The following is a 17821-nucleotide window of genomic DNA, read 5'->3' as shown; positions in this document are numbered from 1 at the left end:
TTCAAAAGATTCTCCTGCATCAACAGGCACCCACCACCATGCCCAGTTTTTTTTTTTTTTTTTTTTGAGACCGAGTCTCACTCTGTTACCCAGGCTGGAGTGCAGTGGCGCGATCTCGGCTCACTGCAACCTCTGTCTCAGGGTTCAAGCAATTCTCCTGCCTCAGCCTCCAGAGTAGCTGGGATTACAGACACCTGCCACCACGCCCTGCTAATTTTTGTGTTTTTAGTAGAGATGGGGTTTCACCCTGTTGGTCAGGCTGATCTGGAACTCCTGACCTCAGGTGATCTGTCCAACTCAGCCTCCCGAAGTGCTGGGATTACAGGTGTAAGCCACCGTGCCTGGAATTTCAGTCTTTTACAATTTAGGGATACTTATTTTATAGCCTAACATATGGTCTGTCCTGGAGAATGTTCCATTTGTACTGAGAAGAATGTATATTCTGCTACTATTGGGTGGAATGTTCTATAGATGTCTGTTAGGTCTAATTGGTTTATAATGTTGTTTTCTGTTTTCTTGCTGAACTTCTGTCTCATTCTATCAATTATTGAAAGTGATGTGTTGGTCTCTAACACTTATTGTTGAATTATCTATTTCTCTATTCAGTTGTGTCTGGTTTTGCTTTATATATTTGGACTCTTGCTAGGTATACTACTGTGTATAATTATATCTTTTTGGTGGATTGATCCTTTCAATGTTATAAAATCTTGGATCTAGTAACAATTTTTGTCTTAAAGTCTTTTTCTGATATTAACATAGACCCCCCCCAACCCTAATACTTTTGCTACCAGTTACATGGTGTATCTTTTCCTGCCCTTTTACTTCCAACTTATTATGTCTTTGAGTCTAAAGTGTCTCTTAAATAAAGCACATTTTTGGATTGTGTGTGTACTTGTGTGTGTATGTTTTAAATGCATTCTGTCGATCTATGTTTAATCCATTTACATATAATTATTGATAAGGTTTACATTTGCCATTTTACTATTTGTGCGTTATGTCTTAAATCTCTTTTGTTCCACATTTCTTCCATTACTGCTTCTTTTTGGGTTAGACATTTTATTTTGTACCATTTTATCTGTCATATATTTACTATATTTTTAAAGTTTTTGTGGCTGCCATAGGGATTACCATTAACATCTTATTCTCAACTATCTCATTCTGATTAATACTAATTCATGCCACTTGTATATAAAAATTTTGCTTCTTATATGGCTGTTCCCCTCCTCCTTTATGCTGTTATTGTTACAAATTCCATCTTTATACATGGTCTACCCATCTTAGTTTATAATTACTGCATTTAAGTTGCCTTTTAATGGGGACAAAAAAATGAGTTACAAACCAAAATCATTTGTATTTACTTATGTAGTTCCATTTACTGGTGCTCTGTATTTATCCATGTGGAGTCAAGTTACTTCTAGTTTCCTTCCATTTCGGCCTGAAGAACATCCTTTAGTATTTTATGTAGGGCAGGTTGGCTAGAGATGAACTCTGTTTTTGTTTATTGGGGAACGTTTTCATGTTGCCTTCATTTTTGAAAGATAGTTTGACCAAATACAGATTTTTTCATAGATAGTCTTTTTCTTTCAACACTTTGAATATGTCAACCCACTGCCTTTTTTCATTTTTAATTTTTGTGGATGCATAGTAGGTGTATATATTTATGGAGTACATGAGATGTTTTGATGCAGACATTGCATTCCTGTAATAATCACATCATGGAAAAGGGGGTATCTAGCTCCTCAAGCATTTATCCTTTGTGACAAACAATCCAATTATACTCTTGGTTATTTTTAAATGTACCCATTGCCTTCTTGTTTTCCCATGGTTTCTGATGAGAAGTCAGTTGTTAATCCTATTGAGACTACTTTGTGTGATGAGTTGCTTTTGTCTTGCCGCTTTCAACATTCTGTCTTTTGAGGGTTTGATTATGATATGTCTAGGTATGGAGCTCTTTGAGTTTAACCTACTTGGAGTTCATTGAGCTTCTTGGATAGGTAGATATTTTCCATCAAATGTGAGACATTTTCAACCATTCTGTCTTCCAATATTCTGCCCCTTTCTTTTTTTTATGTGTATATTGGTACATTTGGTGGTATCCTAAAGGTTTTGGAAGTTTTGCTTATTTTTCTTCATTCTTGTTTCTTTTTCTCAGAGAGGTTAATTTCAACAGATCTATCTTCAAGTTTGCTGATTCTTTTTCTGTCAAATCTACTGCTAAACCTCTTCAGTGAATTCTGTATTTCAATTATTGTACTTTCCAACTTCAGAATTTGTGCTTTCTTCCCCACTATATTTTCTCTCTTTTTTGTTATTCTGTTTGGACATCATTCTTATTCTTTTTCCTTTATTTCTTTAGACCTGGCTTCCTTTGGCTCTTTGAACGTGTTTAAAATAGCTGATTTAAAATCTGGTAATAAGGTAAAATACCACGTAGCTTGCTGTTCCTACTGGAATTCAATTGTGTGTTTTTTTTTTAGTTGAAGTTTTCTGGGTTGCAAGCTTTTGGCTAATTTCCAGAGTTCTGTGAAAGTTGATTTTGATAGTATGTGGCAGGTTTTTCAATGCTTTTATGAAGGGAGCAAACTTCCAGTGGTTCGTGCTGTACCATTTTACTGGATCTTGATTCAGACAAACTATAGAGAGAGATTTTTGAGACAACTGCCAAAAACTGAACATAGACTGGTTATTAGATTATTTTAAAATTATGTTTTGTTGGATAGAAAATTGTATTAATGTTATATATGTGTGTGTGTGTGTGTGTGTGTGTGTGTGTGTATATATATATATATATATTTTTTTTTTTTTTTTTTTTTGAGATGGAGTCTGGCTCTGTCACCCAGCCTGGAGTGCAGTGGCGCTATCTTGGCTCACTGCAAGCTCTGCCTCCCAGGATCACGTCATTCTTCTGCCTCAGCCTCCCAAGTAGCTGAGACTACAGGCGCCCGCCACCACACCTGGCTAATTTTTTGTATTTTTAGTAGAGATGGGGTGTCACCGTGTTAGCCAGGATGGTCTCGATCTCCTGACCTTGTGATCCACCCACCTTGGCCTCCCAAAGTGCTGGGATTACAGGCATGAGCCACCACCCCTAGCCCATGTATGTATTTTTAAAGCCCTTATCTGTTAGAGACATAGTGGTTTTTAGGGTTTTCTGAAATTTCCTTTCAGATACTCTAGCTCACACATCAGAAGAGCATGTGTAGGAAGAGAGATTAAATAATGGTACAAGTTGATGGTTATTGGAGCTGGATGCTGGATACATGGAGGTTCACTCTACCATTTTATTTTTGTATTTGAAAGTTTTCATGATAAAAAGTTTTTAAAAAGAGAAAGGGTACCTTGGGTCCAAACAAGTCTGTATTGAACTGAGAAAAAATAATTGCATTCCTAACTGGCCTTGAATAGAAGGGAATAAATGTCCTGGGAGATAGATGGCATGTTTGTTGAAAGAATGAAGGGTGAAGAGACAAGATCAATCAGGCGCCCCCAGGACAAAAGGATAACTTACACAGCAAGTAAAGACATGTAGCTATCTTGGGCTGAAAGGCAAGGGAGTTAATTGGTTAAGTCCAGGCTCAACTCTGACCCAACTCCCAAGTCCCTGGTCTCAACTCATTTCCCACCACATCCCAGACTGGTGGGAAAGCCTTCCTGGAGCTGGCAAGAGGTGTCCCCACCTGAGACTATTCCATTATGCTTGAACAGCACTATGAACAAGACCCAAAGCCAGAGCTATGCACAGAGGGGCAGGCCTTCAAGGACAGAGGCCTGGGATGAGGTAGGCTTCTGTCCTAAGTTTCTCAACAGCCTCAAGATATCAACTGGGGAAAGGAACTTTCTCTGGTGACCCTATATTTAACCAGTGAAGCTCCAGTAATCTTAAGTGATGTAACAAAATGTGTACATGTAAGTTTTTACACCATACCCTAAATACAAGGACCTCAGAACCCTGAGGAGTATGGGAGATCCACCCAGGAAATACTCCTTGGGCAGGACAGTGCAAGGCCTGGGGCACTGGGTGCTCCCACATTCAAAGCCCAAGGAGGACCTAGCTAGCTTGCTCTGCCACCTGCTCTCTCCAAAGGGGAGAGAGCCACCAGGGAAGACAAATGCCCTGTAGCCTTGGCTAAAAGAGGAAGGCTTGGGAAATAAGGACCAAAGCAAGATAGGCAAGAACCCATCATTCCTTTGCTTTGACTGTCACCCCTGTCCTAAGGAAGAGGAACAGGAAATCAATTTTAAGACACAACTCCTGGACAGGTTTGTGGACACATCTGGGGAATATGAACCTCCTTTGCAGCCAGATTGGGAGAGAAATAATAAAGGGAAAGAAGTAGGGGTGGGGGTGGAGCCACCAGAGAGAAGAGCAGGCTGAAGTGCTGGATCAGGGGCACTGCTGGGCAGAGCACAAGCTGCAGGACCTAGGAGCATTGCTATTTGGCCTCATTGTGTTGTGACAACCTGGCTGCAAAGGAGGTCACCATCACCACTGCCAGCATACCAGGCACAGCAGGGGCAGCTCCTGGGTGTGAGGCAAGTCTGGCATCTCTTGGAAGTACAATCTTCCGGTCACTTTGGAAAAGGAGGGGCCAGAAGATGCCAAACATCTTCCATAGAGGTGAGATTTGAATCCAGCACCCCGTGTAGTGCCACCAGAGTCCCTAACTAAAGGTACCCCAGGTCCATATTACAACTACTTGATTAAAGAACAGGTTTATTGGTGACCTGAAGGTGCCAAGGTCTCCTTTGTGACCCTCACTCCCAGGTGGTATCAGCCTGCAAGGCCCTCTATGGGTAGAAAAGCCAATCACACGATTCATGGGCATTCCTGACAAGAGGTCAGATCTCTCTACTCCTAATTTGAAAAATTCCAAATCCTGATTTCAGAGTCAGCAGCAAGGTCAGAGGCTAGAGTCCTGATGGGCATGGGGCTTGGGAGGCTGGCGAGTTGCTCAGCAACGTCTGTGGGGCTGCGCACACGAAGTAGAGGCCAGGAAGGCCACAGGAAAATTGCCCCAAAAGTTTCCAAGAAGGTTTACGCTTGGGCAGGGCATAGAACCTGGCCCTGAGATTGCACTTTGGGTATGATGGGGTCAGTCACCAAGCAGGCCTGGGGAGCAGAGAACCTGCCCACTTGCCCTGGGCATGCCAAGGATCCATGGTCTAGGCTCAGTGGTGCCATCACAGCCTGTCCTATGTCCCAGCTCCTCACTGCTGGGACATCTCCAGGTTCTTGATGGGATACAGGTACCACATCACTACCCCCGAAGGGTTGATGATCACTGTGAAGTTGGTTTCAACTCGGAGGCCACTGATGATGTCACCTGAGTAGACGTCCTGGGCCTGCAGTGGGGAGGGACATCACCAATGCCACCATGAGAATGGCTGCACAGAGACCCCCCTAGAGGATGTAGAAGCCTTCTTCCTGGACTTTGGCCTGTCTGTGCCGGGCTTCCAGTATGCCCTACAGAAGTGGGAGCCCCGAATCCCCATCACTTCTCCACCAGCAAATCCAACAGATGCCCAAGCACAGGCAGTGGAGAAAGCCCCAGCCCCTGGAAAACTGTGAGGAATGTGCCAGCAAGGGCTGACCCTTGGGAGGAGTACAGCCCTAGAGGCTAATGGGATTCATATTTATATGCAGTAGTTCTGTTTGCATAGGTTGAAAACACTGGTGCAGAGCACAGCTGTGCTGCAGCTCTCAGTGCCTGCAACTCCCCATGGGCACCTGCCAGAGGCCCTAAGCCCACGGCTCAGGGGAGGCCATATGTGAACAACCACCCCCCACAATACCCTCCCACGGAAATCTGAAGCCCAGGCGGATGGCTGCAGGCAGCCGGGTGCTCACCTCGTATGTCACAGACCCGGTGAAGTTCAGCTGGCCAAGGGAGGAGTGGTAGTGATAAGGCATATCGGTCCTGCAGCTGAAGAAGACTAAGGCGCTGGCCTTGTTGGACAGAGGCCGCATGTACACTTCGATAAGAGATTTTTCCTGGGCACAGAAGATGGCTACTGGCTGGGGTCCCTTGCTTAGACAGGACCTACCATTGCCTTCCTGGCCCTCCCTGAGTTCTGGGTCCCCCAATTCACAGCTCCATATCACACAGGCTTAGGGAGGATGCCACAGGCCTCTAGCACCCCAGCTTATCTAACCCTACCTGCCTGCCTTCCCTGACTCAGCAGATACTCATCAACACCTACTCTGAGCCCGACCCCTATGCGAGCACACTGAGACAAATGCTGCATGAGGCCCTGCCCCAGAAGCTCATAGGACAATGGGAGGGATAAACGCAGAAACGGGGAAGCAACGACAGTACAGCACGTGAGTGCCGGCCCCAAACAGCTGCCAGTGCTGGCCTAGAGGGTTCTGTCCAGTGGGAACAGTGATCTCTGTTCCAGGAGGGTGGAGAGTGGAGCTGGATGTGAACTGCCATCCTCCAGAAGGTTCTCCAGGCCCAGCTCCACCATCAGCCCCTCTGGCAGGGAATTGTTACTTCCTCTGGGCATCACCAGTTCTATGGGTGCCTTCTGTAGTTCTGTAGGTTTCTTTTTACCAGAGTCCAGGATTTGGTAAAGAGCAAAGGCAGCCGGGCACAGTGGCTCACGCTTCCTGTAATCCCATTACTTTGTGAGGCCAAGGCCAGTGGATCACCTGAGGTCGGGAGTTTGAGACTAGCCGGCCAACATGGTGAAACCCTGTCTCTACTGAAAAAAATACAAAAAAAAAAAAAATTAGCCGGGCTTGGTGGTGCACACCTGTAATCCCAGCTACCTGGGAGGCTGAGGCAGGAGAATTGCTTGAACCTGGGAGCCAGAGGTTGCAGTGAGCTGAGATGGCGCCACTGTACTCCAGCCTGGGCTACAGAGTGAGACTCCATCTCAAAAAAAAAAAAAAGGCCAGGCGCGGTGGCTCAAGCCTGTAATCCCAGGACCTTGGGAGGCCGAGACGGGCGGATCACAAGGTCAGGAGATCGAGACCATCCTGGCTAACCCCGTGAAACCCCGTCTCTACTAAAAAATACAAAAAACTAGCCGGGCGAGGTGGCGGGCGCCTGCAGTCCCAGCTACTCGGGAGGCTGAGGCAGGAGAATGGCGTAAACCTGGGAGGCGGAGCTTGCAGTGAGCTGAGATCCGGCCACTGCACTCCAGCCTGGGTGACAGAGTGAGACTCTGTCTCAAAAAAAAAAAAAAAAAAAAAAAAAAATAGCAAAGGCTTTGAGGTGACACTGAAGTCCAGTCTTGTTTGTACCAACTGTGTAGCCTTGCGATATAGTTACTCAGACTCTTGAAGTTTCAGTTTTCTCATTCGTAAAATGGCAAGATACCTACCTTGCTGAGAAAAGGTATCTAAAACTCCCAGCACATAGTAGGTACTCAATAAATAGCAGCCACTAGTAGTCGTTGTATTCCTTGACTGTAACAGCTTCTCCTGGCCGGGTGCAGTGGCTCATGCCTGTAATCCCAGCACTTTGGGAGGCTAACGCAGGTGGATCACCTGAGGCCAGGAGTTGGAGACAAGTCTGACATGGTGTCTCTACTAAAAATACAAAAATTAGCTGGGCGTGGTGGCAGGCGCCTGTAGTACCAGCTACTCAGGAGGCTGAGGCACAAGAATTGCTTGAACCCGGGAGGTGGAGATGGCAGTGAGCCGAAATTGTGCCACTGCACTCCAGCCTGGGTCACAGAGTGAGACCCTGTCTCAAAAACAAACCAGCTCCTCCTGCTCTGGAGGGAAGCCCAAGTTCTCCGCAGGCCATCACAGGTGTATAGAAGCCCTGTGCCTCACCCTTCCTGTGTGCACTTACATGGCTGATGCCTCTCATCCCCGACTCCCTTCAGCTGTCCTGCTCAGCCCTGCTCTCACCCAGCAAGAGGAGGACAGTTGGAGCAGCTCCTAGCACAGTCCTCAACAATCATAAGCAACCAGAAGGGTGAGCCCTGGTTGGGGACTGGGCAACTCCTGTACCTCCCCAGGTGTTGCCCCCAGGGAGGCTGGCAGCCTTTCTCTCAGGAGAGCCCAGTTCTTCAGCCCTCCCCTTCCTTCCCTCCACGCCCCAGTACCTTGTGAATCCTGCGTCCCTGGATGCCTAAGGGATCCTGGTTGATTTTGATCATGAGTGGATTCTGCAGAATGTCCATGTTCTGGGCGGAGATGGTACGTAGGTCTGTGGACATCAAGAGGGGGGCTGCCAGCACCGTCCACAGGGCCATCTGGGCCCGGGATTGCTCTAAGCTGAGACCGAAGTTCCCAATGAGCAGCTGGGGGCAGAGAAGAGGAGTAGTCAGCTCTGATCTCCTCAAGGAGGTAGACACAGGGACCATCCCCAAACTTGTAGCCGAGGAAGAGCAATTAGGGATTAGGGAAAGATGGCTGCATGTGGAGGAGGCCTGGTTCAGCAAACACCATTCCCCAGCCCTGTGGCCTTGGGGGAGTTAAGTTACTTTCCATCTGAGCATCAGCTTTTATTTTCCATCAAGAACATGGAGTCGGTGGTAGGGAGGTGGGCAGATGGCCAGGTGAGGTGTCACATGCTTGTAATCCTAGCACTTTGGGAGGCTGAGGCAAGTGAATCACTTGAGCCCAGAAGTTAGAGACCATCCTGGCCAGCATAGCAAAACCTCGTCTCTACTGAAAATATAAAAATTACCCAGTCGTGGTGGTGCACACCTGTAATCCCAGCTACTTGTTCAAGCACAAGATTCACTTGAACCAGAAGGCAGAGGTTGCAGTGAGCTGAGATTGCACCACTGCACTCCAGCCTGGGCAACAGAGTGAGACTCTGACTCAAAAAACAAAAGGCCAGGTGTGGTGGCTCACGCCCGTAATCCCAGCACTTTGGAAGGCCAAGGAGGGCAGATCACCTGAGGTCAAGAGTTTGAGACCAGCTTGACCAACATGGAGAAACCCCGTCTCTACCAAAAATACAAAATTAGCCAGGCCGTGGTGGTGCATGCCTGTAATCCCAGCTACTTGGGAGGCTGAGGCAGGAGAATCACTTGAACCTGGGAGGCGGAGGTTGTGGCGAGAGAAGATCATGCCATTGCACTCCAGCCTGGGCAACAAGAGCACAACTCTGTCTCTAAATAAATAAATAGGCCGGGTGTGGTGGCTCACACCTGTAATCCCAGCACTTTGGGAGGCTGAGGCGGGTGGATCATGAGGTCAGGAGTTCGAGACCAGTCTGGCCAACATGGTGAAACCCCGCCTCTACTAAAAACATACACACACAAAAAAAAAATTAGCCGGGCATGGTGGCAGGCGCCTGTAGTCCCAGCTTCTCGGGAGGCTGAGGCAGGACAATCTCTTGAAGCTGGGAGGCGGAGGTTGCAGTGAGCAGAGATCACGCCATTGCACTCCAGCCTGGGCAACAGAGCAAGACTCCATCTCAAAAAATAAAAAACAAAAACCCCGCGGGGATGATGGGGGTGGTAATATGCCCTGGCTACATTGCGGTTGGTTCAGATGATCAAATGGGCTCCTGTTGTCAAAAAGCTTATAAACTAGGTAAAGTCAATAAATGTTCCAGGGTGACAGTGGTAGGAAACAGAACTGGACAAAGTCCCTGCACCTACCACTGGCCACACCCATGTGCCCTAGCCACAGCTGAATGGACCAAGGGGACTCCTGACCCCAGGGCAAGCAGTCCATAGTCAGGACACAAGTTACAGGCTTAGTGACAACAATTTAAGCACTGTGTATGTGCCCATCACTGTGCCAAGCATTTCAGTTATTTTAACGCTCAAAACAACCCTATAAGGTAGCTACTATTCTTATTTTCCAATTGACAAAACTGAGGCACAGAACAAATTAAGTTACTTGCCCAAGGTAAACTGGCAGAGCTAGAGCTGGGACTCCACAGCAGGCCAGTTCTTGCTCCTCCAGGTTGCTCCCTCCTCCTGGCTTAGCACTTGTAATTCTTATAATCATAGAATCAATCAGGTAGTAAATGCTTGTTGAGTAACATAATTATAAAGCTATAAATTGCAGCAACAACAAAATGTCACAGGGCAATGACTGAGATAAAACGGAAGGGCTAGAAGCAGGACTGTGAGGGCCAGTCGTGCCTGTGGAGGACGAGGCAGGGCATTGACAAAAGGATCAGAGGCAGACGGGGGAGGGCAGTCCAGGCACTAGGAATAGCAAGGTCATGATCTTCAACCTGCACAGCAATAACATCTTATTCCAGGATCATTACAGACCCAAGTTCTTGAGCTTTCAGAAACAACAGAATTGCCTGGGGAGATGGTTAACAGTGGGCATTCCCAGGTTCTTCCCCTAAACATTCTGATGCAAAATGTGGGGGATGGGGCCGGGCGCGGTGGCTCACGCCTGTAATCCCAGCACTTTGGGAGGCCAAGGTGGGCGGATCATGAGGTCAGGAGATCGAGACCATCCTGGCTAATAGAGTGAAACCCCATCTCTACTAAAAAATACAAAAAATTAGCTGGACATGGTGGTGGGTGTCTAGTCCCAGCTACTCGAGAGGCTGAGGCAGGAGAATGGCGTGAACCTGGGAGGTGGAGCTTGCAGTGAGCCGAAATCCAGCCACTGCACTCCAGCCTGGGAGACAGCGAAACTCTGTCTCAAAACAAAACAACAACAAAAAAAATGTTGGGGATGGGGCCCTGGAAACCAGCTTCTAGGTCAAGTCTAAAGCAACTAGTTCAGGGACAAATTTCAGAAGTGCTGACCTAGAACCCGGCAGTGAGCTTCCAGGAAGGAGAGAGCACAGGGCAGTGGGGAACAGGGTCGACACAGATGGTGGGCCTAGGGACATCCCCCTCCATCCTGGTACCATGTCGGGGTCATTCCAGTGCCCAGGGCCGGCCACTGGCTGCAGTATGTCCTGATGCTTCACGAACCAATTCAGGATGGAGAGCACACTCTGCCAGGAGTCCTGGATGTCAGCATAGTTACGCCAGAGGTTGCAGATGTCCGCCAGCAGACTGTAGTTCACCTGGATGTCGAGGGGAAGGCAGAGTCCAGCACCAGAATCACATGCTGCAGCCCAGAGACCCACACAGGAGTTGGGGAGGCTCAGTAGGAGACACAGAGTGGGAAAGGGGGAAGAGAACAGGACCCACCAGCTTGCTTAGGATGAGGAGGGCCTCAGAGGGTGGCCCTGCTCTGGGGCTACTGGGGTTTCCCCTCTGTGCATGCTGGTGCCAGGAGCCTACCCTGCCCTCTCATGCCAGCTTGGGTCAAGCCCAGGGTGTGGGCCCAGGCTGGTGCACCCACAAACAACCCTCCCTGACACCCACCCACCCCCATGTTCTCTCGTGAGAAACCGCTGTCTGCTGTCTTCTCAGCTCCACAGGCCTGAGCCCACCCTTTTTGGTGTCAGACATGCTGAGGGACCCCTCATGAGCCCACAGGCCACTCCGAGGCTCGGCCCCACCTGCCTGACCTCCCCAGCATTCTGGGTCTCCTTGTCTAATGGGCACCTCCTGGGATCCTGGGCGCTGTGTGCCAGCACAGATGGCTCTCCTGCCTCTGATCTCAACTCCTTCAGCCCACTTCACAAGGGCTTCTTCTCTAAGGCCTGCCCCTCCCTCCAACACACACACCTCTCTGGGCTGGCTGAGCCCATCCGCTCTTTTGGGGTACTTACACAGGTCTCTAGACACCTACAAATCACTATATGGGCACCTGTGGTGAGAGCAGCCCTGGCTCTGGAAGGCCCCATCCCTGAAGCCTGGCACTCAGAAGGCAAGGAGGCCTGGGTGTGGGAAGTGCCATCAGGCAGGGCGCAGAATGGCTTACCCTTGGCGGGAGGCCACCTTCGTAGGCTGGCCAGCTGCAGGAGAAGGCGATGGGGCGGCCTGTGGCATTCAGGGCAGCAGCCATCTTGGGGTACCCTAGAGAAAGCCCAATCTGTTTCAGTCCTGAGGAGGGGCAGGAGGCAGTCTGGGGCCTTAGCCCAGACCTTTTCCCAACAGATGTGAAGACACAAGCTCCAAAGAGTAGGTGCCTTCCCACATACCCAGAGCCTCAGATGCTTCTGGGGTGGGCTATGCTGCCACCCATATTTAGGGAGCCTGGGAGCCACAATCCCCCTAACCGCTGGGTGGGGGGAATTGGGAAGCTCAGCCAGGAGGGCGCTGGGTGGGTGTCCATGGCCACCCTCCCCATCTGCCTGTGTGCTCCAGCCAGCTGTGTAACTCACCTTGGGCCCGCTCCTCGGCGGTGGAGAAGCAGCCGTCCAGCTTGAGCATATCTACCTTCCACTCGGCGAAGGTCTGAGCATCCTGGACCACCTTGTCCAGTGTGGTGCCTGGGTAACCCATGCAGGTGAAGTTGCCCATGTCGGCGTAGATGCCCAACTTCAGACCCAGGGAGTGAACCTGTGGGGATTTGAGGACACAGTGGGCTCAAGCAGGACCCTCAGAGAGCCTCCTCAAGGCACATCTGACCCGGTTCCATTAAACCTCCAGTGACTCCCACTGACCAAAGGAGGTGATCCCAGCATGCTGGCCTGGCCTCTGCCCATGATGGCCCACCTCTTCCCCAGCACACACTTCCCAGTGGCTGTTTCTTGCCCCTAGGCTTTTGCTCCTGCCATCCTCTCCGCCTCCAGTGCCATCTTTCTGGGCTCAGCTCAAGAACTGCCTCCTCCAGGGAACCTTCCTGGAATCCCAGACTGCGTGAGATGCCCTTTCTGGCTCTCACCACAGTGGGCCCAAAGTTGGTGTTCATTTGTCTGTTTCCCCCTGCTAGACTGTGAGATCTCAATCATGTAAATGAGCCCTGAGCAAGGCAGGGTGAAAGAAGTGGTCTAGCCCTGAGGCCAAGGGCAGGGCAGGGGTCAGGCTCACATAATCAGCCAGGAAGGGAATGCCATGAGGGAAGCGCTTGGGATCTGGCATCAGGCGGCCACTGGCATCGCGCCCACCGATCCAGCAGTCATCAATGTTGAGGTATGTGTAGCCCATGTCCCGCCATCCATCCTGTGCCATCCGGTCAGCCATCTCCATGAAGAGCCTTTCACTAGTGAGGGGCGGAGGGATGGGGTAGCTCAGGGACCCAGCCCGGCCCTCACCCACACCCTGCCTCAGCTCTGATTGAATCTGGGCTATAAAAACCATGACCTTGCTGAGCCCTAAGCCAGGTATCAGTGTAAATGACCACCAGGGATTGTGCCATAAGCCATAAGCTGGCTTGAAAGGAGTGGCTGGCCCCAGGCCAAAAGGCAGGACTGGGTCAGGGGAAGTACCGGGGCCTGGCCTGACCTTCTAACAGTTATCTCAGGGGCTGGGTTCATGTAAGGTCTCTGCCTCGTGACCAGGCTGGGGCCTGACAGTCCCTACAGAGGCCCCAGGCAGGTCACGGGGCTAGGTGTCAGACAGTCCGAGTGACTTCTGGCTGCAGTCTCTGGGATGAAGAACTCTGACCTTGTCCTCTTTTCTACTGGACCCTCCACTTCCTGCCCCCAACTCTGCAGGGCCCTGGGCAAGGCTCATCAGGTGGGTGTGGACCTTACTCACCTGATGCAGTTCTTTGGGTCCTCATCACAGTTAATGTTGCAGCGGAAGCGTTCCCAGGCCAGCCAGCCCATGGGTGGTGTCTGCAGGAGCCCATTGTCCAGCATCAGCACCTGGGCCACATGCGCCAGCAAGAGCACTAGGGGGCAAGGGAGGAGGGGATGGTGACTGTCAGTTGCCCCCACAGCTCCAGCCCTCATCCCATCCCATCTGTATGTTGCTCAGCCCTACAGAGGCTGCCTGCCTATATATAAGGGAAACTAGACTTCTGGGTTTAGGGTAGAATTGGCTCTTCCTGCAATGGCTGGCTCTTGCAAAGCAGTAAGTGGGAGGATGGTGCCTGGGCCAGGCAGTGGCTTGAGGTCTGGCCGTCACCACAGCAGTGCTTGAATTAGCAAAACTAACACCTGAAGTTATGTCCTTCCCATAACCCCCATCAGCTCCTCCCATCCCATATACAGAACTTAACAGTACATATGCTCCTAGGCCTACCATGGAACTATGTTCTCGTAAACCCAGTGTAAGTTGAAAATATCACATCAGCCAGGTGCAGTGGCTCACACCTGCATTCCCAACACTCTGGAAGGCCGAGGCGAGTGGATCACTTGAGGTCAGGCCAACAAGGTGAAACCTTGTCTCTACTAAAAATTCAAAAACTTAGGCGTGGTGGCGTGTGCTGTACCCGGGAGGCTGAGGCAAGAGGATCACTTGAACCCCAGAGGTGGAGGCTGCAGTGAGCTGAGATCGTGCCACTGAATGCTAGCCTGGGCTGTGACAGAGCGAGACCCCATCTCAAAATAATAAAGAAAATATTATGTCAAAAATGTACTTAATACACCTAACCTGCCAAACATCATAGCTGAGCCTAGCCTACCTTAAAAATGCCGACAGGCCAGGCACGGTGGCTCACGCCTGTAATTCCAGCACTTTGGGAGGCCAAGGTGGGCGGATCACCGTTAAATCAGGAGTTCAAGACCAGCTTGGGCAACATGGTGAAACCCCATCTCTACTAAAACTACAAAAAAAATACCGGGTTGAGGTGGCGAGTGTCTGTAGTCCCAGCTACTCAGGAGGCTGAGCAGGAGACTTGCTTGAACCTGGGAGGTGGAGGTTGCAGTGAGCCGAGATTGCGCAACGCCACTCCACTCCAGCCTGAGTGACAGAGTGAGACTCCATCTCAAAAAAAAAAAAAAAAAAAGGTGCGACAACGCACATTAGCCTACAGCTGGGCAAAATCATCTAACACAAAGCCTATTTTATAATAAATTGTTGAATATTTCATGCAATTTACTGAATACTGAAACACAATGGTTGTATAGGTACTGTGGTTTCTACTGAATGTGTGTCGCTTTCACTCCACAGTAAAGTTGAAAAATCCTTAAGTCGGGGCCATTAGCCAGACTCCAGGACTCCTGAGCCCCGGTCTAGGGCTCTTTGCTCTCTACCACAGACCCTCAAGAGGCTTCAGAGAGGCTTAAGAAGTAAGCCAGCCAGGACGGGCACCCAATCAGCTCACCTAAGTGAGCCCTTTCCTCCTCGGGCCTCAGTTTCCTTATCTGTAATATGGAGTTACTGTAGGGACTGTACAGGCGGTTCTCCGTACATGTTGATATCACATCAGATAGGGCCTCTGTACTTGAGGGGGAGGAAGTGAGAAAGGAAGGGCCCCTTTAAAGGAGAAATGATTCCTGTATGGGGAAGCATCTCCTCCCTTCCTGCCCAGCTCTAAGTAAAAGAGAGAGGGAACCTGTCTCCCCACATACCCACATTAAGGAAGAAGCACCAGTCAAAGCCCTCCTTGTAGCACTCTAGCACTCACCCCTACCTCCCAAGCCACCCCAGCCGGTGTAGGTACCTGTCTTCAACAGCATTGCTCTGGACTCAGCTTCCGAGAACCTGACCAGATCTGGTCTGCGTGTATCAGCTGTATGTATTGGGCTCTGGAAGCTAAGAAACGTCAGAAAAGCACTGGGGTCACGGCTGCCTGGCTAGTTCGGCCGCCCTCAACCTTGGACGTGGATCCTACACTCGGTCCCCAAGTTGCCCGCCCAGTCCCCAGCCTCACTTCCCGGAGCTTGAGTTCTTCCTTCAGAAATACTGAACAATGTGTGTTGGATGTCAGAGCTTACACCCTCTGCAGTGCTGGGAGTCCTGAGCGCCTACGGGCCGCCTTCGGCCCGGTCAGGGCTCAGAAAAAGGCAGCGACCGCCTTAAGGTCGCCCAGAAAGAGCGGAGGGGCAGGGCTGCGGCCAGGCTCCGGACTCCCAGCCGGGTCCGGGTTCCCGCCCTGGGCCCCCCAAAACCGCAGAGCCCCCTCCCGCCGCACTTACCTTACCGAAGCGCTCAGACCCGCGGCCCCTTCGGACTCGATTCCGGTAACCTGATAAGCCTGAAGCGTTCCAGTGAGGGCGGGGCCTCAAGAAGGCAACCCTCCGCGCAACCTATCAGAATCCCCCCTAGCAACGCTGTGCCCCGCCCATAGGGGCCCAGCTTCCCAGCCTCCCCAAGCCCTTCCCCACTGGGGTCCCGCCCTGCGTGCTAGCGAGGCTAGCATTGGCAGAGCCGGCTTGGGGCTGTCCTTCGTGGCCCGGACACCGCGAGGCTTCCACCTCTGTGGGGACCACGAGGGCGAGGATCGTGCCAGCCTCACCGTGGGCGCTCAGTAAGCGGCCGTGCAGTGAATACCTGCTGAGGGCTTTGATTAGAGGAAATGCGAGACTGCTCTGAAGCAAGGTCCTCCCTAGTGAGCCGCTGGGAAAATGGAAGTCTGGGATTAATCGTCTCTACGAGGAGGATGCGTGGGAGGCAGCAAAGCAGGCGGTCGCAGCTCCAGCAAAGGCAGCCGGCTCCCCTTCCCCGCCTGACGCTCAGGGACTGCTCGCAAAGGCTCGGCTACTTCCTTCTTCATTCATTCATCAAGTATTTATTGAGAAACTGCTAGCTGGCAAATGCTTTGTTCTGGGCATTGTAGGGGCAGAAAGATATTTTTCCTTACTCATCCCAAAGGTCACAGCGGACACTCCTATAAACAAAATATAGGTTAGCAAGAAAAAAGCATAACAGATTGATTTACACAATGTTTTATGTGACTTGGGAGCCTTCAGGAATGAAGACACAAATACTCAGGGAAAACTTTATTTTTATGTCTCTGATGAAGAATGGACACCCCTGGCCAGGTCTGCTGGCTCATGCCTGCAATCCCAGCAGTTTGGAAGGCTGAGGCAGGAGGATTGCTTGAGGCCAGACATTTAAGGACAGCCTGTGTCCAACATAGTGAGACCCCGTCTCTACAAAAAAATAAAAAAACCGGGCAGGTGCCTGTGGTTCCAGCTACATGAGAGGCTGAGGTAGGAGGATTGCTTGAGTCCAGGAGGTTGAGGTTGTAGTGAGCTGTGATTATGTCACTGTATTCCAACCTGGGCAACAGAAAAAAGGAATAAGGAATGGACAATTGTATAAATGCAATTAGACAAAAGGGAATGATTTGATGTTAATAGCTGAGTGTGGAAACCCAGTAATGTCTGTCTGTTCAGATTCTTCTTGTTCTCTCTGTGTGGCATTCCCTCCTGCTGGGAAGAGGGCAGGACCCCTTCTGGAATGAGAGTCTTATGGCCTAGTATCAGACAAGGTAGGTCAGAGAATTCCTTTATGGCCAGGCCTGACACAGAAAGGTGGGGGATGTTTCCAGTAATATTCGTAGTTTCTTTTTTTTCTTTTTCTTTTTCTTCTTTTTTTTTTTGAGACAGAGTCTCCCTCTGTCACCAGGCTGGAGGGCAGTGGCGTGATCTCTGCTCACTGCAACCTCCACCTCCCAGGCTGAAGTGATTCTCCTGCCTCAGCCTCCCGAGTAGTTGGGACTACAGGCGCACGCCACCATGCCCAGGTAATTTTTGTATTTTTAGTAGTGACGGGGTTTCACCATGTTGGCCAGGATGGTCTCGATCTCTTGACCTTGTGATCCGCCCGCCTTGGCCTCCCAAAGTGCTAGGATGACAGGCATAAGCCACTGCGCCCAGCCAATATTTGTGGTTTCTGTAACTCACCTTAAGGAGGAGGAATTTCAGTTTCTATGGCCTGCCTTGCAGGAGAAAAATGGGAGAAAGAAGGGGGGCAGGAGAAGGTCAGAGAGAGACTTGGCTTCTGAGGCTCTTCCAGTGTCCTTTGGTTCAAAGTACTCAGCACGCCCAAGTGTCATCTTTTTAGGCATCGCTTTCTGACCCCTAACAGCACCTTCACTCAGATGACCACTGGGCATCTCAAACATAACCCAGACCAAGCACCGGCCACTTTCCACATCTCAGATAATGACAACTCTCCTAGGTGCTCAAGCCAAAACTGT

The 17821-nt window shown here is 50.2% G+C and overlaps 1 protein-coding gene across 1 annotated transcript; it reads right to left on the bottom strand.

The window, feature by feature from the left end:
• Positions 1-3250: 3250 nt before the first annotated feature.
• On the bottom strand, positions 3251-15920 carry NAGA (alpha-N-acetylgalactosaminidase). Its single transcript, XM_050805932.1, has 10 exons — positions 15818-15920; positions 15338-15429; positions 13486-13621; positions 12817-12988; positions 12168-12345; positions 11765-11859; positions 10797-10958; positions 8062-8259; positions 5849-5992; positions 3251-5343 (listed from the first exon to the last, which is right to left on the bottom strand). Exons 2-10 carry the CDS (start codon positions 15351-15353, stop codon positions 5209-5211), a joined length of 1236 nt encoding a protein of 411 aa, XP_050661889.1. The 5' UTR covers positions 15354-15429; positions 15818-15920; the 3' UTR covers positions 3251-5208.
• Positions 15921-17821: the final 1901 nt, after the last annotated feature.

Source organism: Macaca thibetana, chromosome 10 (assembly GCF_024542745.1).
Source record: "Macaca thibetana thibetana isolate TM-01 chromosome 10, ASM2454274v1, whole genome shotgun sequence".
In the NCBI taxonomy this organism is placed as follows: domain Eukaryota; kingdom Metazoa; phylum Chordata; class Mammalia; order Primates; family Cercopithecidae; genus Macaca; species Macaca thibetana.
The sequence above is the reverse complement of the archived record's forward strand: the minus strand, read 5'-3'. Positions and strand labels throughout refer to the sequence as shown.